We start from the raw sequence: 26,521 nt of genomic DNA, 5'->3' as shown, positions 1-26,521 counted from the left end.
TGAAATATAAATGGAAATTTCTGAAATTGAATTGGAATTTTCTGAAATATAATTAGAAATTTCTGAAATTCAATTGGAAATTTCTGAAATACAATTAGAAACTTCTGAAATACAATTGGAAATGGTGTAGTTACAGTTTGTAGAGTGAGACCAAAACCGCATTTTTAGGCCTAAACAGAATCTAATATTCGGTATAAAAATCATTAATCGGGCTAATCAGAAACTAACCGAAACTTTTTAATGTACTGTTAATTTCCAAAGAAAAAAATAGTTATTTTAGATTTAGAGCATGTTTTAGTTCCATTTATAGTTGCCCTCATTTTATGTTGTTTACTCCATAGAATAAACACATAGAACGGAAGGAGAGAGTAATATATATTGAAAAATTACTCTCTTTTCACACATACGGGTGATACAATAACAAAATACATGCAATACATTCTCATGAATTAGGTTTTTGACAACAGACTTAGGTTTTTGGCTCTCAGTTACCTATCTAGTTGTTGTCTATGGTTTACTCCATTAATCTTGTTTTTTCAACTTAAATTGAAACTTTTTTTGTTTGAAGAATACTGAATATTCGGTTTTTCAGTTTTTTATTTATATTATCATGTAACAGAACTAAAAAATTTTGAATACAAATTTCACAACTTCTTCCATTAGGTTTTTGGCTCTCAGCTTTAAACATTTCAAAATGAGACAAAGCCGTATATATATTATTTGAGATGAAACAAAACAAAGCTCCAACAAAAAAACGTTTTCGATGCACTTAGCAGTTCATTTATTACTGCACATTGTATTGTTGTACAAGTTTATACTTTGGAAATCATCACTTATATCACATTAAAAACTGTTGTATGTATATTTGAATTATGTCATTAATTTGAATTATTTATGTTTTTTTGAATGCAATTTTTTTCAGCATGTGCTTAGCAAATGAAAGTCTACTTCAGTCTATCTTTTATATAAAATATTTTAGATAATTTTTAAAATGTCATTTGTTTGTACATTAAAATAAACTGTTATCTATTGAAAAGTCTCAGCTAAATATTATAAGTATTAAAACAAAAAGAATATTGTATTTGTTACTTACACTCAGAAAAATATGTATCAAAAACGAAATACATATTTGTGAGAGATAATTGTCACATATTTATTGAATTCCAAAGACTTGAGAAAAATAAAAAAAGCTTTCTTTCCAAGCAAAAAGCTTGAAAAACTTTCCCTGGTTATAATTAATTAAATTATATCTTCCCCTCAATAAAACAATAGTGTATAAGCATATACACCATTATTTTTGTATTGCTAATAAGAATCTACATAACTGATTCTATATGTGGTCAAAATGTAGTGAAATTCTACTTCCACAAAGTGGGTCAAAAGATCAATTGAAATATTACTTTTGTTATAGATGTCTACTAACACAAAATTTTTAAACTCAATTATTTCGAAATGGCAAAAAAATTATACACTATTGTTTTATTAAGGGGACGATATATACAAATAAATTAATATTCAAATAACTAAAACGCTGTAAATAGATTGTTATATATCAAGTTAATGATAAAAACTTTTATTATAATTTAATTTTAATTTTTTGAAATTTAATCTAAAAACATATTTGGTTCTACCTCCTGACCAAACAATTCTTTCGTTTAAATAACATCAAATTCAATAAATAGTTGGAAAAATGAAAATTTAAATTTGTTTTTGTATAATTTTTAATTTATCATGAAAAAACTAAATTTTTGATCCTGGTTCTTCCAATTTTGACCATATTATGTAAACACTAGGGATGCCAATTCCAAAATTCCGAGAATTTTTGGGGATTAACAAATCAGTCGAAATTACATAATTTGTGATATTTTGAAACATTTTAGAAGTTCCCAAAATACCTAGAAAGTTAAATTTCAGCATACTTATAATACTAATCTCTCTGCAAATCCTATCTCCTATATTTTAGATGTATATAATATGTTATTCAATACAAAAATTAAAGTTACGTATACTAACGTGAAGGGTACATAAAATTCGACACAGCCAAATACAGCTCTCTAATTTGTTTTGAACAAAATTGTTTCAACAAATTGTTGCAAATTAACACTATATACAAATATTATACCAAAAACGAGTCGCTAATTAATTTTTTTTTTTTTTAGATTGTAGGTAAAACTTAATAAACTATAAGCAAAATGAACTATAAAACTTAATGAATACAGGCATATTCATCTACACCGATCGTTTAACCATTTGCTGTAATATTTCTCCCCGAAATTTTTGTATTACACATGAATTTTATTATTAACTATATTAATTAATTTTAAAAGGGTATTAATTTGCTAACTTAAACAATACACAAAAACTAAATTTAAAAAATATTTAATCCAATATACTACATACTTTTAAAAGTCGGTGTGAACAGTTCTGTCCCTTGTTTCAAAATAGAGTAATTTTAAAATTAATAATTTGTATGACCTCCACATGATTGTTTTTACAGCTTTGATTCTTTATGGCATACGATTTACAAGATTTTTCAATTAATCTCAATCGTCAATGCTGAAATTTTTGCGAAATTTAATCGAGCCTTACGATGCCTTTAACTTAAAAATGTTTTTTTTCTAATCGCATCTTTGAACTGTTTTGTCACTGACGTTAACTCTATGGATCTCTCTAAGCACTTAATTAGTTTCCACTGCAGTATTTGTGACTCCTAAAACGATTAAGCGCCTTGCTATTCGAGCATCAATAGAAGACAGCTTCAATGGACGACCCCCATAATTTCGTGGGCCTGATAAATTAGTTTGTTTTTTTTTATTTTGTTGGTAATTAATCGTACGAAACACCATTTTGTATACCATCTAGGATGTTTTTCTTCAAAATAGAATTTATAGCTTGTGTCTTCTACTGTATATTCCACTCGCATCCTACTACTTTCTTTTGAGCAAAATAAAATTTAGAAAAGGGCCCATTTTGGAAAAAAAAATAGATTTTGCAAAAAAAGTCAAAAATTGTATGTCTTGAGTTAAAAATATTTATAAATATCCCACTAAGCGACCACAAATGTCTTCAAGGAAAAGACCTAAGCTTTCTTTTTAGCAAAAAAAAATTACCAAATGGTACATTTTGAAAAAAAAAACAAGTAAGAAAGTGTGGTCGGTCAAGCCGGACCATATAATACCCTACACTAAGTAAATGTTTTTCCAAAAACTTTTTTCTTTTAAAATATCAATAATTTATATTCGTGACTGATTTTCGGAAGTGGGCCTTATATCGGAGCTATGACCAATTATGATCGATCACCATGAAATTAGGTCGTGTGATTTATGTCTATATGAAAGTTATTTATGTTGAATTTTGTGTGTATAACAACATTTTTAAGAGATTTGTGCACGTTAAAGTGATTTTCGGAAGCGGGTCTATATGGAAGCTATGACTAATTATGGACCGATCGTAACAAAATTTAGTGACATGAATTTTGTATATATAAAACTTATTCGGATCGGAATTTGTGGAGATACATATATAAATTAAACATTTATGACCTATAAAGTACAATTTAGGGAGGACATTTGTATGTTGAAATAACCGCCCGATTTTATAGGCTTGGTCCTTGGGCCGAAGAAATTATGTGTACTAAGTTTAATCGAAATATCTTCAAAATTGCGACCTGTACTTTGCGCACAAGGTTTATATGGACAGACGTACGGACATCGTTTAATCGACTACTTTAAGGTGGGTGTTAGATTAATATTTTTGGGCGTTACATACATCTGCACAAACGCATTATACCCTCCCCACTATGGTGGTGTAGGGTATAAAAAGTCAACAAAGTTTTCGATTTTGCAAAAAAGTCAAAAATTGTATGTTTTGAATTACAAAACACTTTGATAGATATCGAACTCACATCCCACTAAGCGACCAAATAGGTCTCCAAGGAAAATATCTAAGTTTTACTTTAAGAAAAAAAGGGCAATTTCGAAATATTGAAGAAATAGCATCCCGATCGGGAGACATCGATTTAAAAGTATAATTTCGGCACAGCCTTACTGGTTTTCTTTTTAAATATTATACATACATAGAATGTACATTAGGGATATAACAAATTTTGGCGAAATTTTTAGCATACCACCACGTGATGGCCAATGTTATATACGTAATGAAAATCATTTTGTTATGTCATTTGAAATCAAAAATATAAACCAATTTTTTTCTCTGAAAAATTACATATACAAATAATTTCATTTATTTTTGCAAGTGTGGGGGATACTTCCCTTTTTTATTATTTTGAAATAAAATATATACTATGTATATTGTATTTTATACTATGTATATTTATCTTCCGATTTTAGTAGAAGTTTCAGAGTATATTTAGAATTATCTGGACTATAATATTCTGAATAAGTTTGGCTTAAAATTCATAAGAGTAAGGAAATAGAGCTCATTGGCCTAAAAATTGCCAAATAATTGGTTTTTCTCGAAAATTTCAAAATTTAAATCGCAGATACGGAAAAACTATATGAGATATTTCTATAATTTTTTCACATTTTTATTTCCTATTATATTCTTAATAAATCCCAATGAGATGATCAAAAAATTCTGAAATTTGTTTAACAAAATTTTTAAAAATTTGAAAATGGAGTTTTGAAACTGCCGTTAAAAAATTTTTATTTTTTTGTTCATACCTAAGAATAGGTTAACGGTATCCTACGAAGACAAAAACTCATATACAAGTATATATGGACATATTTTAAGTAAAAATTAGCTTTTATTTTAATATTTATCAAAATATGTTAACTTTGTTCCTACATTTCTTGTTATAGTGGCCTGAGACACGTTAATGGCCTGGCGAATTTTTAATAACTTTAACATTTTTCTACCGATTTCTGTTTTTTATGTCTCATTAGAACGATAATTACGTACACATTTCGATTCTTTTAAATTAAATTACAAAAGTAATTTTTTAATGGCAAAATTTTTACAAAAACTGAAAAAAATGCATTTTTTCCCATTGTAAATGCATCTCAAAACTTCAGAGGTACATACATATGTATTTTCTAAATACAAAAATTATTAAATATATTCTATTTTACAAAATAAATAAAGATGACTTAGCATTTTTTTCGAATCAAGAATCCAATTCGGAATGACACTTATACATATGCACCTAAATTAATAAAATCATATATAGCATATTTATCTATAAATTTTGCCAAATACATACATATGTATTTTAATTTTAGTTTGTTTTTGAATTTTGTTTAACAACAAATTTATGCTAATGAGAAAGAAATATTTGATTTTATGACGTGTATTGCATATCAAAACAAAACTAGAAAAAAAAGAGGCCCAAACATTGATTTCAAAATAACGTAACACCGACATTTATGTAGGGTACTCTTTTGCTAAGCTTATCTTGTATACATTTACAATCATAAATCTACATCTGGAGCTGTTTGTTGAAAATCATCACGAATATCAGCATTATGTACTTAATGTGGCATTGTGCCATTATCATTAAAGAAGAACCTGCTGCTAATAGATGTTGTCAACAAAAAAAATAAAAAAATCATGTTTAAGTTTCTGTTTTATTTTTAATAATTTAATACATGACTTGACAAAAAAGTTTAATTTGCAAAAACTTGTTTTGTCAACAATTAAGTTTTTTTAAACGAAATTTTGTGTGACAGCAAATTAAAAACCCTCAAAAAATTGTGTGTATTTATTTGTTTATACTCGTATCAGACTGATATTGCGGCAAATACAATAGAAAAAACACCAGCCCCTAAATTTTATATTTATTTAAAATTTGTTCCATTTTTTTAATTTCTGTTAAGTAGTTTCCAGTTAGACTATGCCAAAAAAGTAATTCAGAACGAAGTAATGGATGCACTATGCTTCAACTATACTTTTTGAACAGTTTCCGGGGTGTTTTTCGATCAGTGTTGATAATATTAACTTAACTTAGGTAATGGTTATCAATATTTATAATTACATATTTTAACTGTATTTTAATCAGTTACTATATACTAATTTGTTCGTTTTGTTTTATTTTTTATTATTATAAAAACAAGCATTATCTGTGTCATCGTAAGTAGATACATAAATAGGTACACAAGTGGAAGGAAAAATTTTATTATTATGGTTAAAAGTAAATAATTCGTTTGTCTTGTCATGTCGCACACACCTCCTCCCCAATACAGGCGCACGTGTATATCTATCTGTATTTCAAATATATTTGAACATATTAAATACTAACACAATAAATATTTAGACTTGTTAATTTTTGGACTGCGTTTGTACTCTACTTCAGTATTATGCCATGATTCGTTTTAGCTAATCATGGCCAGAAATCTCAAGAGATATAAAAAAAATCGGATCTTTAGCTGAATTGCATAATACAATATTTGTAGTGGTTTATTAATTAGAAATTAAATGAACTTTGCATTTGAAATTTGTTAGAATAAAATTAAATAATAAGCACTGAAGAGAATTGAATTACAATTTCTATTAAAACAATGCGACTATGCATGTTAAGCAAACTTAATTTAAACATTTTCACCAATTAGGCCCACTAACAATAAAAACTGAACTTAAAATTAGCACTAATTATAGTTCTTAATATTAAAAAATGTTTACTGAAATATATCACATTAAAAATCACATTTTTTAAGGCAGGACTATATCTGATAAATTTTTCTTTTAAAATATTAATAATTTATATTCGTGAATGATTTTCGGAAGTGGGCCTTATATGGGAGATATGACCAATTATGGACCGATCACCTTGAAATTACGTCGAGTGATTTATGTCTATATGACAGTTATTTATGTTGAATTTTGTGTATATACCAACATTTTTAGGAGATTTATGCATGTTAAAGCGATTTTCGGAAGCGGGTCTATAAGAGAGCTATGACTAATTATGGACCGATCGTAACTAAACTTGGTAACATGAATTTTGTATATATCAAACTTATTCGGAGCGAAATTTGTATAGATACATATATAAATTAAACATTTATGACCGATAAAGACCAATTTCGAGAGGACATTTGTATGGGGGCTAGGTGAAATAATGGACCGATTTAGCCAGTTTCAATAGGCTTTGTCCTTGGGCCGAAAAAATTATATATACCAAATTTGAACGAAATATCTTCATATTTTTGGACGTTACAAAACTTCTGGACAAACGCACCTCCCTACTATGGTGGTGTAGGGTATAATTAGTAGACCATAGAAAAAACTTGTGAATCCGAAACTTTAGGTTTTTAGTCTTTTACCTCTTAAAGTTATTGTCATTTAAAAGTATACAATTTAAAAATATTGCCCGACCATATAATTCCCTACACTGAGTAATTGAGCAAAAGCATTTTGCTTTTAAAATTTCTATAATTTATTTTCGTGAATGATTTTCGGAAGTGATCCTTATATGGGAGCTATGACTAATTATGGATCGTTCGCCATGAAATTAGGTCGTGTGATTTATGTCCATATGCTAATTATTTCTGTTGAATTTTATGTGGAAACATTTATAAGAGATTTATGATCGTTAAAACGATTTTTGGAAGCAGGCCTTATATGGGAGCTATGACTAATTATGGACCGCTCATTATTAAATTAGGTGACATGACTTTCGTATATATAAAATTTATTTGGACTAGATACCTATATAAATTAATTATTTTGGGAGAACATTTGTATAGGGGCCAGGTCGTTGATCCAAACAAATTAATGTACCAAATTTGATCGAAGTAAGTATGTATGTTCAAATTTGCGACATGTACTTTGCCTACAATGTTCAATCGACTCAGATGGAGATTCCAAGTCGATCGGTGTGAGTGTTAGACTAATATTTTTGGGCGTTACAAACATCAGCACAAACGCATAATACCGGTGGTGTAGGGTATAAATATTATCTTGTAATTTTCAAAAATCTTGATATTAATTTTCATAATACAGCTATAATTTTGCATTTGTTTTCTCTACTGTAAACCTTCAGATATCCCAGTGAACACAATAGTGGTCTAAGTTCCATGTCCATGGACATTATGTCATTTCGGTAGTGTCATAATGTCCATGGTCACTTTGCTTTTGGATATTATGACACTTTTGGAAGTGTCATAATGTCCAAATTTTTTTTAGAAAAACTCATTTTTATAAAATTGTTGGAGCAAATCAAGATCCTGGTAACAGTTTATACTTTCATATATTAGAAAACTTCATGTAGCGAAGCCGCCTGCCGCGTTCCATGGAGGAGAAAGCCCCTAAGTGCGGCCGCAGGCCGCCAATAAGAAAAATTTTTTTCTGCGATACCGAATAGTTGCTCGCCATGCTACTGAGTGCAAAAAAAACTTGTCTTTGCAAATAAAGTTTTTCTGCATGGCGGCCTATGGCCGCTCTTAGGAACTATATCCATAGAACGCGGCAGGCGGCTTCGCTAAATAAAGCCTTTCTTGTAAATAAATTATTAAAAAATATTTTTTTTAAGTGTTCTTAAATTTTTGATTGAGCTTTCTTTTTTTTTTTGTTAAATTCATTCCTGAATTCATATTTATATTTTACATTATCCATTTTAACTTCTTTAACACTTTACCTTTTCTTAACTTTAAATTTGTGACGTGTGAACTCCACAAAATTCAGATAATAACTAAATATCGCAGCTTTCGTCTTATTACTACATTACTACTATAAATTTACAACGGTAAATTCGATACAAGTTAAATTAAAACATAAATACTTAAATTATAATATCATGGACATTATGTCACTCCAAAAGTTTCATTATGTCCATGGACTTTACGACACATTACACATGGACATTATGACACTACCGAAATGACATAATGTCCATGGACATAATGTCATCTTTTTGAGTGACATAATGTCCATGGAAATGTGTGTATAACAAATCGAGGTAGTACTTAGAATGAAGTATGATGCATATTTCAAACAAATTTGTGTTCAATTTTTAATCGATTTTTATATGCATTAGTATTTTTTTTGGATGTAGGCCTTAGGGAGCTATGACCATAAAATATTATACTGTGATTTCCATTTATTTTGGTTTAATTTCATCTCAATAACGATATTTATGTAGTTAAGTGGTGGAGGCTGTCACTCGTTAAAATTCAACTCGACAAATTGTGTTGATTAATTCTCATACAGTTTATTTTTATTTTTGCTTAAGTATACTGATATCCCATGTAATATAGCGTGAAGTCAATTGTCACTTCAGTGTCTCTTAGTAACCTATAGTGAAGTCACTTTAAACGTTTATTTTGTACTGCACTTTAGAAAGTAGTTATTTTACCCACCAGAAGCAATATATTGGAGAGTTGTCGAAGGAAGGTTTGTTTACAAGCAATCGTTTATTGGACTGTCTATGATACGTCTTATTAGCTAAATATTTGAAGTCAATTAGCACTTGTATATGTTAAAACAAGTAAGAAAGTATAAACGGTCAAGCCCGACCATATGATACCCTACACAGAGAAGAGCAGTTTTCTTTTAAAATTAGGTGGCATGTCTTCTATACATATGAGGCTTATTTGTGTTGAATTTTATTTGAATACCAACATTTTTAAGAAATCTATACCCGTAAAAATGATTTTCGGAAGTGGGTCTTATATGGGTGCTATGACTAATTGTAGACCGATCGTTACACAATTTGTTGTAATGACTTTTGTGTATATACAACTTATTTGTGTTAAGTTTTATTGGAATACCAATATTTTTAAGAGATTTATGGTGTTTGAAGTGATTTTCTAAAGAGGGCCTTATTTGGGAGCTATGACTAATTATAGACCGATCATCACAAAATTTGGTGGTGCGAGTTAGGCTTATATAAAACTTATTTGTGCTGAATTCGGTTTGGATATCAATATAAATAAGATATTTATTAGAGCTTAATTATTTTCAGATAGGGCAATCGTATGGGGGCTAGGAGAAATAATGAACCGATTCTAACCAAATTCAATTGGCTTCGTTCTTGGCAATGGAAGAGCTTGTACCAAATTTGGTCGAATTATCTTTGAAATCCCGAGCTGTAATTTGATTACAAGGTTTACATGGACGGACAGACGGACGGACATCGCTTAATCGATTCTGAGCTGATTGGTATAATTTAAGGTGGGTGTGGCGTCAATAGTTTAGCACGTTACAAACATCAGCACTAACCCAATATACCCTCCCCACTACGGTGGTATAGGGTATAATAACTTGTAATGTAGCTGATAAAGTTACCAGTTAAGTAGCTAGTAAGACAACTGGCACTATTTAACCTGTGATTCCAATGCGTTGACTACTTTGGACCAGCTATTAGACAGTCTCATTGTAATAAAAACGGGTTAACTGACCCCTGGCTTAGGACATGCACGTGTTAAAATAACTAGTCACGTAGCTATTTATGTAACTAGTTGTCACCCTAAATGATGAGTAAAATCACTAGTTGGGGACTGTCTCCTAGAACTGCTAGGATGTTAAAATGCCTAATTCTGATACTCCACTACTTACACAATAGCATTTTAGCTAATTATTTTGATACGGTTTGACAACTGGCTATAATTATCTCATTACTTTAATATCACTAACACTAGTTACAAATAATACATTCATAGACAGAAAGTAAGCACTCTTAAGTCATTATACGACTACTTCTAAGTAATGCAGACGGTGTGTAGTAGTCATTCAAATGTATGTTGGTGAGTATTAGCAAGTCATTAACAAGTTTCTGTTGGGTAACTGTAAGGTTCATTTAAACTGATCAAAACCAACACCTCGCGCTCTTAATTAAATTCAGTTAAATTTGAACAACTGCGAATTGATTATAATTTATATTCATTAACCTTCGCTTTACCAATACCCACCCGGGTGACCACATCGTTATTATTGGTTTAATATTTTTTTTTAATTTTGTTTCGATTTAAATGAAATTTAACTCACTGAACAAATTTTAGAGTTCTATGGAATTTAATAGAAAAATTTTAAACTTTCTATAAGGTTTTTTAAATTTTTTAAAATTTCGTTCGTCGCCTATATTTATAGAAGAGTAGTGTCACCCGGGTGGGTATTGGTAAACCATGTACATAAAAAACCTTTGGTAAAGCGAAGGTTAAACAAAAAGTGCCATTTGCACACTCTCAAACTAATATTTGTATGTACGTGTGCAAATACTTATGTACATATATATGCAATATATTGTACATATATGTATGTCTGTACATACATACATATATGCATATACATAAATTCATATTTAACACAATTATCTTATCAATCGTTATACGAAAATAAATCTTTCAAATGCTAGTGGCTAGAATCTAAAATCTATTGTGGTATAAATAGAGCCGGTTTATTAGCTTCAAATTTTATATTAGTTTAGAAATTTCAACGTTAAACTTCACAGAGTATCATGATGACACCAGAAATCGATCCCGGTCTACCCGAATGGATAACCATCGATTATATACAAGATAAATTGATTAAGCGCCATAACGATGACAGTATTAAGGTGACAAAAATCAGTGGCAAGTCTGCCAGTGGAAAGGGTGAAAATTACACTAGTGCCATATTGCGCATAAAGGTGACCTATGTTAGCAATACAATTGTGGAACCCAGAACCGATTCGTTTGTCATCAAGATGACCTTCCAAGGAGAAGGTATTGAGGGACAGGTTCTAGGTCAATACAATGTGATTCAGTGTGAAATTGATGTTTATCGTTATGTGATGCCACGCTTAGATGCTCTTATGCAGGAGCTAGGTGATGATGATCAAATTTTTGCCAAAACCTTGTATGTGGATGATAAACAGGGTGCGATTATTTTTGATGATTTGGTAGCCAGAGATTTTGCAGTTGCCAATCGTGTGGCACGTTTAGATACTACACATGTGCACATGGCTTTGCGTAAATTGGCTAAAATTCATGCCTGTGGCGCTGTGCTAAACGAACGCGATCCAGAATTCTTTAAGGTCCACACATTTGATCATGGTTTTTACAATCGCCATACTCAAGGTTTTAAGCCCATGATGTGTGGTATAATTACCGCTCTTTCTCATTATGTAAACAGTCGTCCTGATCTCAAGGCCAAATATGGCAAGAAATGTGAAGGTTTAATAGATCGTATCATGGAAGATACTGTAAAGTCTTTTGATCCCGACGACAGACATTTCATGACATTTGCTCATGGCGATTATTGGACAAATAACATGATGTTCCAGTATCCCAATGGTATCGATCAAGAACCATCGGATGTTTGTCCTTTGGATTTACAGCTTTGTGTATGGGGTCATCCTGCCATTGATTTGCATTATTTCTTTAATACCTCTTTGAAGGAGGATCTACGTTTGAACAATCAACAGGAGTTCATTAAATACTACTATGATATTTTGGAGAGCACCTTGAAAGCTTTGAAGTTCAAAGGCCGTTTGCCTACATTGTTCCAATTCAATTTGGAAGTACAATCTCGTAAATTTTTGGGTAAGTATTTAATGGATAAAGATTAAAGTGATTAAAATAATTTTGTTCAAAACATCGATTTTACATATGAAAATTAAATGAAACATATAGGTCGGTAAATAGTGATCAAAATGAAGTTTGTTAATATAAAAAATAATATTAGAATATTGAAAAAGTGCTATTAAGAATAAGAAAAAGTTCCCACTTTACTTAGAATCATAAGAATCAAATTTCATGTTTCTCGGTTCCTCATAACAGAAAAATTAAATTTTTGCATTCTCAATTCGTGTGTTTATTATTAACGAAAATTCAAAAGGTACCAATAGAATAAAGAAAAAGTACTATTAACCTTCGCTTTACCAACGGTTTTTTATGTTCATGGTTTACCAATACCCACCCGGGTGACACTACACTTCTATAAATATATGCGACGAACGAAATTTTAAAAAATTGAAAAACCCTTACAAAAAGTTTAAAATGTTTCTTTTAAATTCTATAGAAGTCTAAAATTTGTTCAGTGAGTACAAATTTCATTTAAACCGAAACAAAATTAAAAAAAATATTAAACCAATAAAAACGATGTGGTCACCCGGGTGGGTATTGGTAAAGCGAAGGTTAAGTACTATTTTCATTGTAATAATAAAATTTAAAAGTACCGCTAAGTTCCTGTTTGTGTATTCTAAATGATTTCGAATTATGTGTGTCTAATTTCATAACGATATGATAAAGAATTTAAAATATTAAAAAAGTACCATAAGGAGAAATAGTACCAATTTCTTCTTTCCCTCCTGAAGTTTTGAATTTTTGTGTGAAACAGATATTTTCTCAAAAAAATTAAGTGTTTTAAAAAAGTACCATACTATATTCCAGATTTGGGACAAAATAACCCTTCCTACTTGAGTTCCAAATGTTTTCTGACTGGAGGAACCAGTTCTTAAAATTTTAATTAAATTGGCTAAATAATTTCGCATAAAATGTAAAATTTTTTTCCCGTTTTTACCCCCCCTTTTTATTTGTGACCAAGTACAAAATTTCCTCGAAATTCGACAATTTCAAATCGGTCCCAAAGCTAAACCATTGCAGGTTAATCGTTAAAATTTCCAGTTTAAATCCCTATTTATTTATTACAATCCACAATCAAAACTTTTTGGAAATAAATCTGGCATTTCTAAACGGTTCGATCGGGCGTAGCCACGTTTAAGTTATTAAAATGGGCCCTACAACTGAACCAGGGGCGGCCATATGGGGGCTCAAAGTAGGGAACCTTCGACGTGTGAAATTTTTAAACACGTGCAATTTTGTTGTTTCCCATCCGATTTCAAAGATTTTTATATTTTTGAAAAGCGCTCGGCTTGCGTGTGTTATTTATATCTTATAATTTCCGAGTTATAGGCATTTCAAAAATTTTGCCAAACCTTGGTCCGCTTTTTTATAAATATATGTCGTACTTTTGGACCAAATGGACTCGAATTTCTTTGTTAGTTAGACAACTAAATTACGAATAACATACAAAAGATTTCAGAGCAATATCAATTATGGATACCATAATAAAAGATTTTAAATTTATATATTCAAAAAAGAATTAATTTTTGCTATTGTTTTTCCCGAAAAGGTGACTTAACTCTTTTTTTATTAAAAATACAATTTCTTTAAGAACATATACGAATTTTATATTTTTCTGTAAGGTATCTTTACATTACGGCCGTGACCTATTTTTTATCAAAATTTCAACTTTGGGCCACATGTTCTAAAATCCCACAGCTGCGATCAGAAAACGGAAAGCAGCCTTTGAAATCCTGATGTGTTCCCTATTTATCCCAAAGTATTTTTCCAGTACCGAAGAAATGTGGACCATATGGGCAAAATTGTAAAAAAATACCATTTTTTGGATTTTCGCTCCAATTTTTAGGAATTGCGGGATTTCCTTCGACCTTTTGTCAAGTATTTTTACACTTTGTTATTTAGAATGACAAATTTAAAAAACGTTGGTAATTTCATTGAGATTTGTTAATAAATAAAGATTTTATTTCATATTACATATTTATTGAGTTTCTAAAACTAAAATTTGAATAGGAATGCAAATATTAGGACCAATTTGATCCACATTTATTCCGAACTAATTTTTTTATTTAGTTAATTTTTGGGCCTACAAAACAAATTTTAAGTCAATATCTCAATTAGATTCAAAAATATGCCACTTTAAAACTATGACTTGTGTTGAATAAAATATTAAGAAACTTTATACAAATTTTTTATTTAGTATGAAAAATAATATTAATAATAATGAAAAAATATTTTTGAAGGACGGAGATTTAAAGTGGCATATTTTTGAATCGAAAAAGTGCAAAATATGCCCGCCCTAATATATACCCACTTATCGGATTGACCCGATAAGAGTTGTAATTTTGTATTTATAAGCAATTGATGCTTGGGAGGTTATTTTACAATTATTAAATACATATACATATGTAAATCTTAGAAATAATTATTAATTTCTAATAATAATTTATTTTCTTCATATCTTTTCAGCCATTAACGCCTCATTTGTTTTCCAAGCTCTAATGTTGAATACAAATACGGAACATGCTGAGTTCAGTACTTTAGTAAATGAGGAAGAAGTTGGAATTAAATTTAAGGATTCATTATATTTTGATAATGAACTGATGCAAAAGACTGTTGAACTTTTACTGCCTATTTATGATAATTTAGGTCTTTTAGATCCCTTGGAATAAACAATCCAAAATTATTTATATACATATGTTAAATAAATGTACTTAGAATTATGAAAAATATATTTAAAAAAATATAAGTCTTTTACCAAAAATATTGCTGTAATGGTAAACAATCAAATGTTGTTTAGAAATTGGTAAGAAATTAAGACAATCCCAATTATAAGCAAGTAAGAGTACTATATTCGGCCGTGCCGAATCTTAAATACCCTCCACCTAAATATTATGGTATAACAACTGAAATAATATAACAATTGTTAGTAAGACTAATTTTTCCTTTTTAACCTCAAGTGAATAAATAGAGTATAAAAAAAGGGTATACAAATATATTTAGAAAAATTTCAAGATATTGGGTTGTGGGACTTATATGGGAGCTATTATGAGTCGATAGGTTATTATGTTTTTCGGAAGTGGTCCTTATATGGGAGCTATAACCAATTATCGGCCGATCTTCATAGAATTAGGTACAGCGATTTTGGTATATATGGGGATTATTTATGTCGAATTTCAACTTGATAGCGACATTTATGCTTATTTAAGAGATTTTCGGAAGTGTACTTTATATGGGGGCTATGGTCAAATAAGGGTCGATCCACGAAAAATTTTGTAATATAATTTTTTTACCACAAAGCTTTTTTTTGCTGAATTTTATATGGATATTCCTATTCTGTAGGCATTTATAGACCATAGAACCATATTTCGGGAAGAAATTTGTATGGGGGCTAGGAGAAATAATGGACCGATTCTTATAGAGTTACAGAGTGCAAAATTTTATGATATTATCTGCAATATATTTACAAAAAATTTCCAAAAATATGTGAAAATTATCAATTTTTTTTGAGGTTGTCCCACATTTTAATTCATAACTTTGGTTCCACTGTACCGATTTCGCTGATTTTCAATACCAAACTGCTTAGGACAATAATAAACATATTTCTTGCAACTCTACTAAGTTTGTTTGCGTATTTTGGACGTGAGCGTGTTTTACACAGACGGACAGACAGACGGACATGGCTCAATCGACTTAGAATTTCATAAGGATCAATAATATATATACTTTGTTGGGTCTCAGGTGAATATTTCTCAATGTTACACACGGAATGACAAACTTATATATACGCTCATTCACCACTTATGGTGGTGGAGGGTATAAAAAAGAATATTGAAGAGAATAAATCAATTCAAATTGACAGGATAATAATAACACTTGCATTCAGTGGTCAATATTTTTCTATTTTTTATCCAAAAAATAACTTTAAGAGACCGTAAAAATTAAATTCGAAACAAGTTATCTAACCCCATTAAGGGTTTGATATGTCAGCTGGTCTACTTTCAATTCGCGAAAACTGTTATCATCTGAATTATATGTAAAAATAAAATTTAATAGACAAATATTTCGTACATGTATGGGTACAATTATTAAAAGATATTATTTTCTTATTTATATAATTTTATTGATTCACTTCTAAAAGACCTCTTCTGTCAAATACAGGCAAAAGATTCTTTAAATTCTCTTGAATAATGGGATTATCATATAGACGACTTTTAAAACTCATAGCACGATCATCTTCACCCATTAGGGCATTATAATCCGCATCTGTAGAATCTTGATTCAACATGACCGGTTGTATGATAACAGAAGAGTGCACAGCTATGAAAGAGATATCAAATACTATTAATTTATTCCAAATTTATTAATATTCAATTACACTTACCAAAAAATTTCTTTTGCTCCGAATGCAATCGTAATTGTTTCAAGCTGGGTATGGGATGCGATTTATAATTCAATTTTCTCAAAGTTTCAGTAAAGAGCTGGTGATACAATTGAAATAATTCATCTTCATTATGAAGTCTCATATCTTCTTTTATAGAGGTATTGAAGAAGTAATGTAAATCCAATGTTGGTGAACCCCAGAATGAATATTGAAAATCAATAAGTAAAACATCTTTGGGTTTTCCAGTTTTCGCACAATACTTAAACATGACATTATTAGTCCAGACATCACCATGAGCCAAAACATTAACATGACCGTTCGTTGGTGCAAAACAACGACGGCCAATTTCCATGTAGTAGGGCGCCAGGGCAAATATTTTCTTGGCATATTTACGAGAATCTTCGTCATTTAATTGTTGCAAATAACGAGCACAAGCCTTAAAAGTATTGACGAAAAATGTTTTATATGTATCGGTGTATTTGTTGAAAAATCCACGATCATATTTTTCCAAAGAACCTGCATCACGTTCATTTAATACAGCCGAAGTGGCATGCATTTTAGACAACTTTTGTAAAACCAATTTTGTGTGATCCATATCTAGTCTTTCTATACGATCGGCCATAACATAACCCTGCACGGTTAGATCCTCAAATATAAGAGCCTGTCTCTTGTAATCCACATGAAATACTGTGGGAAATAGACGATCTGTATCATTGATTTCCTTTAGCAAATCACTCATTTTGGGCAAAACTTGTTCATATAATAACATTTCACGATTAAAAATATCGTAAGGTTCCATTTTTTGTTTGGCAAACTCGTCTTCCTCATATGAGGTCTTGCATATGAAATGATTTTCTTTCTGCTCTTGTCCATTTTTCAAATTATACACCACATGCGCTTTAGTCAAATAACCACCATAATTTTCACCTTTGCCAAATGCCGGTTTTATATCGAATTTTTCTATTTTTAATGTTAAGTCTTTGTGATAAACTTTCAAGACTTCTTCAATATAATTTTTGGTTAGCCATTCGGGAATAGACATTTTTTTCATTAATTAATTTAATTTCTTTAATTATTTCAGGAGGCTATGTTCACTCAAACTGTGCAATTTTTTAAATTTATTGTAACTTTTATATTTTTTCGCGGTTTTTAGAAATATATATGATGGTTGTAAAGTTGAAATGAGGCATACTTAGTTTGTCATTGGACTTACATTAATATATTTATATATATATATATATGTATGTACATTTTTAAATTTTATTGAACTGAAATTTTCCAAAATAAATTAAGATCTACAAATATAGGTGTATCCTATATTTAAAGCACTGATAAGTTTTGTACTCGATAGATTTATTCAACCACTTTATCAGATCATTTGTAGATTTAGTAGTAGGGTTACTAAACGTCACAGTATTCCAAATTTGTTTGTTTAAGTTAGTTGCATTATATTTTCATGTCAAGTGCACGGGCTGAACTAAATAATTCTTTTATATTTCAGTGTAATAAAACAGATTTATTCTCATTTATTTAAATTTTATATCTCTTTATTACTTTTTTTTATTATAAATTACACCATTTCGTTGTGTTTTCATGAAATTAGCTCGTGATGAATTTATCTTTTTACATTTCTGTGGTCGTATGGAAAAACTAGGTAACTCCACTTTTTGAGAAAATTGAGATAACACCAAAAATACTTACTACACTTGCTATCACTCTGTCAGATCGAAATTTTGATATAGTTTCTCATTTAAAAGTTATTTTCATGTAAAAACTTGCTAACTCCATGCATTTTTTTAAAAAAACAAGGTAACTCCGTAGTTTTTTTAAAAAAAAAAACAGAAAAATTAGAAGTTTAAAACGACGTTGTTTCGAAAACTAAGAGGGAATGAGCGAAATAGAACAAATTCGGGTTACAAGCTCTTTTTTGTATATGATATGTATTAGGGTATTCAATCGGTTAACCGATTAACGGTTAATCGATTGAATACTTTTTGTCGGTTATCTGTTCGAATAATTTAAAATTGACGATTTTCAAATAACAAATAAACCGATTAATTTGTGTCGATTAACCGAAATTTATTTTTTTCCACTTTAGCATATTTTTTGTATTTATTTTTCCGTTTTAATTCAAATACAAATGTTAAATTACATATTTTTCGAAAATCCAGCAAATATGTTTAGTGAGTATAACATCTGACATAGTTAATTTACATGTACTTGTCGAAGGAAGACATGATGATGACCACTCTGGAGACATTACTGAAGCTAGTATTTTATCAGAATTTATTCCAAAAATAACTCCTTTAGTATAAAGGAGGATTTTTTTGTGCTTTGAAAAAAACTATAAAAAGAACTGAGATATTGGATATTCTTTATCATGCCTTACTTTCTATTTCTCCAGCATCTACAATCAGCGAGATAGTTTTTTTCAAGTAAAATTTTTATTAAAAACTAGCTGTCCTGTCCAAATTAAAAAAATGCTTGTGTTCGATTTGTGAGAAGCGTACTGTGGTTCCAAATCAAAATCTAGGTGGACAAAATTATTTGGCGCTCTTTTTATATAGAATTGGTATCTCCGATTCCAAAAAAAATCTTTAAAAGATCAATATAAACTTTTTTTCAAGTTACAGTAGGGTCTAGATATACTTATAAAAAACATTAATAAAAAATTAAAAAAATACGTTTTCATGTCTTTCTGAAACTAAATTTTTAAAAAGATCTGTATTTACTATATTTCATGTTACAGTAGGGTCTAGATATATAAAAATCAATAATAAATAAAGAAATATTTCTAAAAATTCCATTCCGTAAAAATTAAATTGTTTACAAAGACATTCCCCAGAAGTTTCTTTAAATGATGTATATAGTCATTGGACGGGCTTCGACGGTCTTTTTTTTTGGCAAGCTATATAACATTCTTAGAAAAAAAAACATATCAGTATATTTGAGAACCTAGTTTAAAGGACTATAACAGGAAAATGGAGAGGCCCATAAATATAACATATACATTTAATAAAAGCATATATCAATGTTTATCTATGTTTTGAAGTATGAATTTCTATATGGTAAAACCATTGAGATATATCTAATTTAGTAAAGCAGTAAAATATTAAAAAAAATTAACGAAAATATGATTCAAAATTTGTTGAAATTCTGGCGCTTCTGTCGAGAAAACGAAATGTCCAATTGAAAACCCCATTTGTATTGGAGGAGAGCAGATTGTCAGCTTCCGAAAAAACTTAGTTTTTCCAAATTCTGAAGATACCGATTTTCATAATCTTGTCCACCTAGATTTTGATTTGGAACCACAGTGAAGAGGTTTGAAATGTCTTGCAACAACACATGTAAATCAATGTACATATTTTGAGTTTTTATAAAAAATAGAGCTCTTTTTCTTGATTAAACGCTTATTGTCCAAGATATTAGCGAATTTAGATATTTTGAGTTTTTATATAAAAAAAATCGAATTTTGGTCAGAAATGTGAGTGATCACAGATCGAGCTCTTTTTCTTGATTAAACGCTTATTGGCCAAGTTATTAGAGAATTTAAAAATTTTCAGTTTTTATATAAAACACAGATCGAGCTCTTTTTCTTGATTAAACGCATATTTGCCATGTTATTAGCGAATTTAGATATTTTGTGTTTTTATATTAAAAAACGATTTCAGTGATCACATATGAGTAGGGTTTTTATCCCGGAAATTCCCGGGACAAATTTCCTGGGAATTTTGCCAATTTTTCACTACCCGATTCCCGGGATTTTTAGTCGGGATTCCAGGGATTCACTTTTTTTAAAAAAAAAAGTGAAAAGTTTTTTTTACAATTTTTCGTTTATATCTCGGCAATAATAGACCACTTATTATTATTATTTATTTGGGGTTTTCGAATGAACATTTAAAAAAGCATATGGATCATCAATGCCAAGATTGACCGGTGCGAATTATTCCAGAAAACACTAGTAGAACAAAGGTCCCTACTTTTGATCGCGGCACACCATTTGGTATTTTCAAGTATAGAATTGGTTTTGGTCTTGAAAGGAAACACAGTAATCGTCCTTGGTAACAATGTCAGCATTATAATGAGTGTCTTTTGCAGATGTTGTATTATAAAAATTCACCTTTGAATCCAATAATTTGAAAATTTTCGAGATCAACATAACTTTAATCTCTTAAATATTCAGTTAAATGTATTGAATTGATTCCTTTTACTTAAAAGGATTTGAAGTAGATCTGAATCAACAAAAATTTAATCATTCAAAGTATGAATAAATTTTGTTATTAATTAACTTCAAAATTAATTCAATTTAAATGAAGCTTTTGAAGGAAGCTAAAGAATTAGATATAAAATCGAATTTTGGTCAGAAATACGAGTGATCACAGTTCGAGCTCCTTTTCTTGATTAAACGCTTATTGGCCAAGTTATTAGCGAATTTAGATATTTTGAGTTTTTATATAAAAAATCGATTTTTGGTCAGAAATATGAGTGATCACAAATCGAGCTGCTTTTCTTGATTAAACGTTTATTGGCCAAGTTATTAGCGAATTTAGATATTTTGAGTTTTTATATCAAAAATCGATTTTTGGTCAGAAATATGAGTGATCACAGATCGAGCTCCTTTTCTTGATTAAACGCTTATTGGCCAAGTTATTAGCGAATTCAGATATTTTGAGTTTTTATGTCAAAAATCAATTTTTGGTCAGAAATGTGAGTGATCACAGATCGAGCTCTTTTTCTTGATTAAACGCTTATTGGCCAAGTTATTATATAAGCTATTGTGAGTTTTTATGTAAGTAATCGAATTATGGTCTGAAATATGATTGATCACATACCGATGTATTTTGCAGATGTATTTAATAAGTGGGCGTATTAGTGGACGTGGACAATTTTTATTTATGTAAAAACTTTTGCGGACTATGTATTGCGAACATTAAAAAAAAAATTAGTTAAATCGGTCCAGGCGTCCTGCGATTTCAGATGTATCGCAAAAAAATTGGCGTGGTCAATTTTTCTTTCAGTAATAACTTAAATTGGATTACTATGATCATTAATTCGGTGTAGCCGTTTTCCGATTTTAAATAAATCGAAAAAAATGGGCGTAAAAGTAGGCGTGGTAAATTTTTCATTCCATAAAAACCTAAGTAGGGCTATGACCAACATATTTAAAAAAAAATTTGTCTAAATCGGTCCGGTCGTTCTCTACTGATGCAATTAATTACCAACGAAAGACATTTGATTTTTATTTATATAGAAGAAAATTTTAGTGGATGTCGCCACAGGTTTGTTAAACCAGGCGTTCTATATTTAGCAAGAAGGTTTTCAAATGGATTCACAAAAGTGCATTTGACTTGATAGACTACTAGACAATTTAAATTTTTAATCCTAATTTAATTTTAGATAATTAATTTGAAGAATTTTTTAACTTTTGCTAAAAAAAATTTATTTTATTTTGTTAAGTGTAAAAACAAAATCCATAAAGAGAATTATTTTTTGTTTAAAAAAAATACATTAAAAATTACTACAAATACATTATACAAAAGAATTAATACACATTTAATTCTCGTTTAAATTTATATGCTTAAACTAAATATTTTAAAAATCCCAACCGGCATATTCTTTAACAACGTCCTTATTCTCTTTACGATGACGGTGCACAGCACTCGCCTCACCTTTGGCTACACAACGTTTGCGCATATCAATTTTCTCCTTCTTATCCAAATTACGTTTGATGCGATCTGTTACAACAGATGGTGCTATTGTACTGGCTGTAGTCGAATAAGAACGTTGGGAGCGGGCATCGTTCAGTAGCTTTTCAACCATTTTCAAACGATACATACGAGAATTGGGATCAACATTTGCCAACTCGGGCACGTTATCAGTTTCTAAATCGTTGGAACTTAGCGATTGAGCATCAGAATCATCTTTATTGGCGTGATTAGATGAAGTTTCTTCATTATTTTCAACTGTTGTTTCATTTTCACTGATAGTATTGTCGATTTCTAGGTGTTTTGAATTCAATTCTTCAGCTGTTAGTTTAGCTTGAACCTCTTCTGGCTTGGGAATACCAGCTGGTATTTCTACTTCTGGACCTATTTTAATATTACCCAAGTACTGTGAGCATGATTCAATATAACGTCTTATGGAATCATCGCCGGTTTTTGAAGATTTCAATTCACTGAAACTAATTTCGTTCTCTAGCTGTTGGCGGTATTCGTTAATGTCGTCTTTATTGGGTTCAACCAATTCTGGAACATCATCGTTTAATTCATCTTCCTCTTCATCAGATTCTTCAATCATACCATATTCCTGAAATTCAAAAAGTTTATGTTGTTAATTAACAGTTGATTATTCGTTTACATTGTAATACATACCTTAAGTAAATCGTTTTCCATTTCTTTGGTAAAACCATAGCCGGTACAATGGACTTCAGTATCTAAATTATCATCTCTAGTGATATCTGTGAATTTAGGATATTCTCCACTTTCATAATTATATTTGCGACGGAAGAGTTCTCTCACGCACTGAACGTCGCGGTCGAAGAAACTGAAAAGAAAATTCAAATTTGGTTATTTGATAAAAGTTGATTTCATTTGCGACCCCATAAAGACATCACAAACAAATTTATTTTGGGTCTTCCAATTTTGCTCATATTCGGTAAACACATATTCTATGGAGAAAAGTGATGGCGTTAAATATAAAAAAAATATTCAAAATAGAAGGACTTCACAAAAACAATTATTTCGTTGTTTAGTCAATTCAACACTTTTAATATTATTTAAACAAATTCAAAATTTAAGGAGGAGAACATTTCCAATATTGTATCTGAAAATTGCATTTGCATCATGAATGCATTTTTTGAAAACAAATATTAGTTTGACTTATGTAGTCTAAAGTGGATAATCTTTCAAATGTATCTTACATCAATAATATCCGACAGCAGTCCATATATATCCATATATTCTTGATTTTTAGAAAAATATAAATCGTGAATAAAATCGCAAGTTTTTCAAAATTTAAAAGAATTAAAATTGAAACGCACAAAGGACTACAAAGGGTATGTGTTTACCAAATATGTACAGTAATTTCAGTTTTCAAAAATATGACGATTGACCAAATATAAAATAAAATTTACTAGCTTTTCTATTAAAATACAGTAAATTTTAGCGTTTTTAAGACGCTAGTACAAGAAACTCAACATTTGGGGCGAAGATCTCGTAAAACTACTCAAATATAAGGTAATTTAATAGCAACAGAATTAAAGAAATTCCGAAAAATTACTACGCGTGAGGTTTTCAATAATCTTAACTTGGAAATTATTTCTCGAACTGTTAGCCGCAAATGAGAAAAAAATATTTATTTCTAAAAAAAATCATACTGCTCGTATACAATTTCCAAAAGAACATTTAAACTGTGCGAGATAGAAATGAAATACTACAAGTAAGAGGGCTATATTCGGCGTTGCCGATTTTCAGAATTCTAAATAGCAACAGAACCAGGACTACCCGATGTATCAATCATGTTTGTAAGTTATAGGGCGCTTCGGAAAAATGATTTCAACAGACTATATAGACTCCACTATCTATAACGCTCCAGAATATAAAGGGTCTTCAAATAGGGACTTCTGAGCCTTGGCAGTTGATAGCGTCCATATTGTTGAAGTTACATCTGACGAATTGGCTGTCATTATATATTCAGAATATTTTATCAAAATCACCATTATAAAATTTTTTTATCAAAATGGGTTTTCTGTTCGACAACGTTGAGCTTCGCCCATTTTAAGTGATGAGGCCCATTTCTGTATAAATACCTATGTCAACAAACAAAATTGTCGAATTTGGGACGATACCAATTCAAATAAGAAAAAGTACATTTTATTGTCAACCACTCTCTGAATCCATAAAGATAGCAGAGTCGATATCGTCTTTCTATTTAAAAAAAAACTTTTCGAAGACTAAAACTAACTTACAAACATGATTGGTACATCAATATATTAGGTATGGTCCTGGTAGATTTTTTTTTTCAAAGTAGATTTTATTTATATAAAACTGTACTTACAATTCAGCATTTTCATGAGATGTTGACATCATTTGAGGGAAATCTATCAACACTGGTTTACCATCATCGCCTAACATTAGATTGAATTCATTGAAATCGCCATGTATAACACCCGAATTGCCCAAGCGTACAATTAAATTCATTAGATCATCGTAAACTTGATCAGGATCTCCGAGCTCTTGAATATTAGTCCTGAAATATAAAAAAAACGAACTATTAATATAAGTAATAGTTATTCAAAATTTAACTACTTACATAGGCCAACCATTAACCAATTCCATCAAAACACAATGACGATTAAAATCAATTGGTTTGGGCACTGGAAAACCTCTCTCATACAAAGCAGACATATAGGCAAATTCTCTAGTGGCCGAAATACGAGACAAATACAACCAGGATGCTTTATGTCTGCGTCCGTGATAATCACGTTTGGACTTAATGTTACGGAAACAAGTACGTCCCAAACGATGTAATTTCAAACAAATGGGATTTTCATCTTCATCAGCCACCACATAAATATTAGATTCTTTGCCAACACCAATTTGATTGCCAAATGAGGATACAGATCCACGTAGGGTTAAGGACTTTAAAGCCAAATAGTCATAGCCAGTATTGGTAAGGCGATAGCCATCAACTAGAGTGAAATTGATATAATTAAGACATTAAATTGAAATTTGTTCAGAAATTTGTTAGAATTAAAAGTGACTTACACTTTTTGCCTCTTTCATAGGTCAACAATTTGTGCTTGCACAATTCTTTTAGCAGCTTATGCACACCACCAGATTTAATATTAGCTATAGAGGCTACCAAAGCACCGGGTACCAGTTCATGATTTTTCATACCCATTTCAACCTACAATTAAAAGAGGGTATCGTAAATATTCTCATTGTTTAATAAACAAATAAACTTACAGCAGTTAAAACACGAAAATCTTCTCTCGTTAAATAACGTAGGATGGTAACATTTAATTTACCCATTTTGCAGAATTATTTAAAACACAATTTGAAGACTTTTAAATTAATTTTCGTTTTGTATTTTATTTTATAACACGTGCATCAACTTTTTTCTCATTTACTAAGAAAACAAATAAAATGAAATGTCAAAACAACAGCTGACAGTAAAATGTTGCCAGATTGTTGTTGATAAAAGCGACATCTGGTAGTTAATAGCGTAAGTGTTGTTTTGAGTAGGTAAATAATTTTATGATATTACAGGGTGTATAAAATATTGCAACAGAGAATATTTTATTAAATGTGTAGTAGGGTGTGCCGATTTGTATGCCCAAAATTTTGTCGAAATTGTGCCATCGATTTTTCGATAGTTTTTACCAAAGTATACTTTGGGTTTTGCCATGAGGGGAAAATGTTCCACTACAACATTACAAAAATTAATTTTCGAGGCGCCCAAATTTAAATTGTTTGACTTTTTCTCAACGTTTATTTATTTTTAAATCGTCTTTAATATTTTTTCAAATTGTACTCTAAAAACGATGGCGATAGCAGTTTTTCCAAAAAAAAACAATTTTCTTGAGGTTTTCAAAGAGTTTTTGTCGAAAAATCGATATTTT

At 30.0% G+C, this 26,521-nt stretch overlaps 3 protein-coding genes across 3 annotated transcripts; 1 reads left to right on the top strand and 2 right to left on the bottom strand.

Moving 5' to 3' along the window:
- The first annotated feature begins 11,386 nt into the window (after window positions 1–11,386).
- LOC135959541 (uncharacterized) lies at window positions 11,387–15,305 on the top strand. The gene is made up of 2 exons (XM_065510488.1): window positions 11,387–12,476; window positions 14,985–15,305. Exons 1-2 carry the CDS (start codon window positions 11,411–11,413, stop codon window positions 15,185–15,187), a joined length of 1,269 nt encoding a protein of 422 aa, XP_065366560.1. The 5' UTR covers window positions 11,387–11,410; the 3' UTR covers window positions 15,188–15,305.
- Window positions 15,306–16,613: 1,308 nt separating this feature from the next.
- LOC135948974 (uncharacterized) lies at window positions 16,614–17,941 on the bottom strand. The gene is made up of 2 exons (XM_065498429.1): window positions 16,900–17,941; window positions 16,614–16,835 (listed from the first exon to the last, which is right to left on the bottom strand). Exons 1-2 carry the CDS (start codon window positions 17,939–17,941, stop codon window positions 16,636–16,638), a joined length of 1,242 nt encoding a protein of 413 aa, XP_065354501.1. The 3' UTR covers window positions 16,614–16,635.
- Window positions 17,942–22,313: 4,372 nt separating this feature from the next.
- Window positions 22,314–26,015, bottom strand: RIOK2 (RIO kinase 2). The gene is made up of 6 exons (XM_065498428.1): window positions 25,866–26,015; window positions 25,665–25,806; window positions 25,210–25,588; window positions 24,955–25,146; window positions 23,271–23,442; window positions 22,314–23,205 (listed from the first exon to the last, which is right to left on the bottom strand). Exons 1-6 carry the CDS (start codon window positions 25,929–25,931, stop codon window positions 22,492–22,494), a joined length of 1,665 nt encoding a protein of 554 aa, XP_065354500.1. The 5' UTR covers window positions 25,932–26,015; the 3' UTR covers window positions 22,314–22,491.
- Between the last annotated feature and the right edge of the window lie 506 nt (window positions 26,016–26,521).

Source organism: Calliphora vicina, chromosome 1 (assembly GCF_958450345.1).
Source record: "Calliphora vicina chromosome 1, idCalVici1.1, whole genome shotgun sequence".
In the NCBI taxonomy this organism is placed as follows: Eukaryota; Metazoa; Arthropoda; class Insecta; order Diptera; family Calliphoridae; genus Calliphora; species Calliphora vicina.
The sequence above is the reverse complement of the archived record's forward strand: the minus strand, read 5'-3'. Positions and strand labels throughout refer to the sequence as shown.

Bases quoted from the DNA above. Each gene is read 5' to 3' on its own strand.
- RIOK2 (XM_065498428.1), bottom strand. From the start codon at position 25,931: ATGGGTAAATTAAATGTTACCATCCTACGTTATTTAACGAGAGAAGAT. The intron at 23,443-24,954 runs GTAAGTACAGTT...TTTTCTTTTCAG, and splicing joins TCTCATGAAAATGCTGAATT to TTTCTTCGACCGCGACGTTC. The intron at 23,206-23,270 runs GTATGTATTACA...TTTGAATTTCAG, and splicing joins TGGAAAACGATTTACTTAAG to GAATATGGTATGATTGAAGA.
- LOC135959541 (XM_065510488.1), top strand. From the start codon at position 11,411: ATGATGACACCAGAAATCGATCCCGGTCTACCCGAATGGATAACCATC. The intron at 12,477-14,984 runs GTAAGTATTTAA...ATATCTTTTCAG, and splicing joins ACAATCTCGTAAATTTTTGG to CCATTAACGCCTCATTTGTT.
- LOC135948974 (XM_065498429.1), bottom strand. From the start codon at position 17,941: ATGTCTATTCCCGAATGGCTAACCAAAAATTATATTGAAGAAGTCTTG. The intron at 16,836-16,899 runs GTAAGTGTAATT...TCTCTTTCATAG, and splicing joins GGAGCAAAAGAAATTTTTTG to CTGTGCACTCTTCTGTTATC.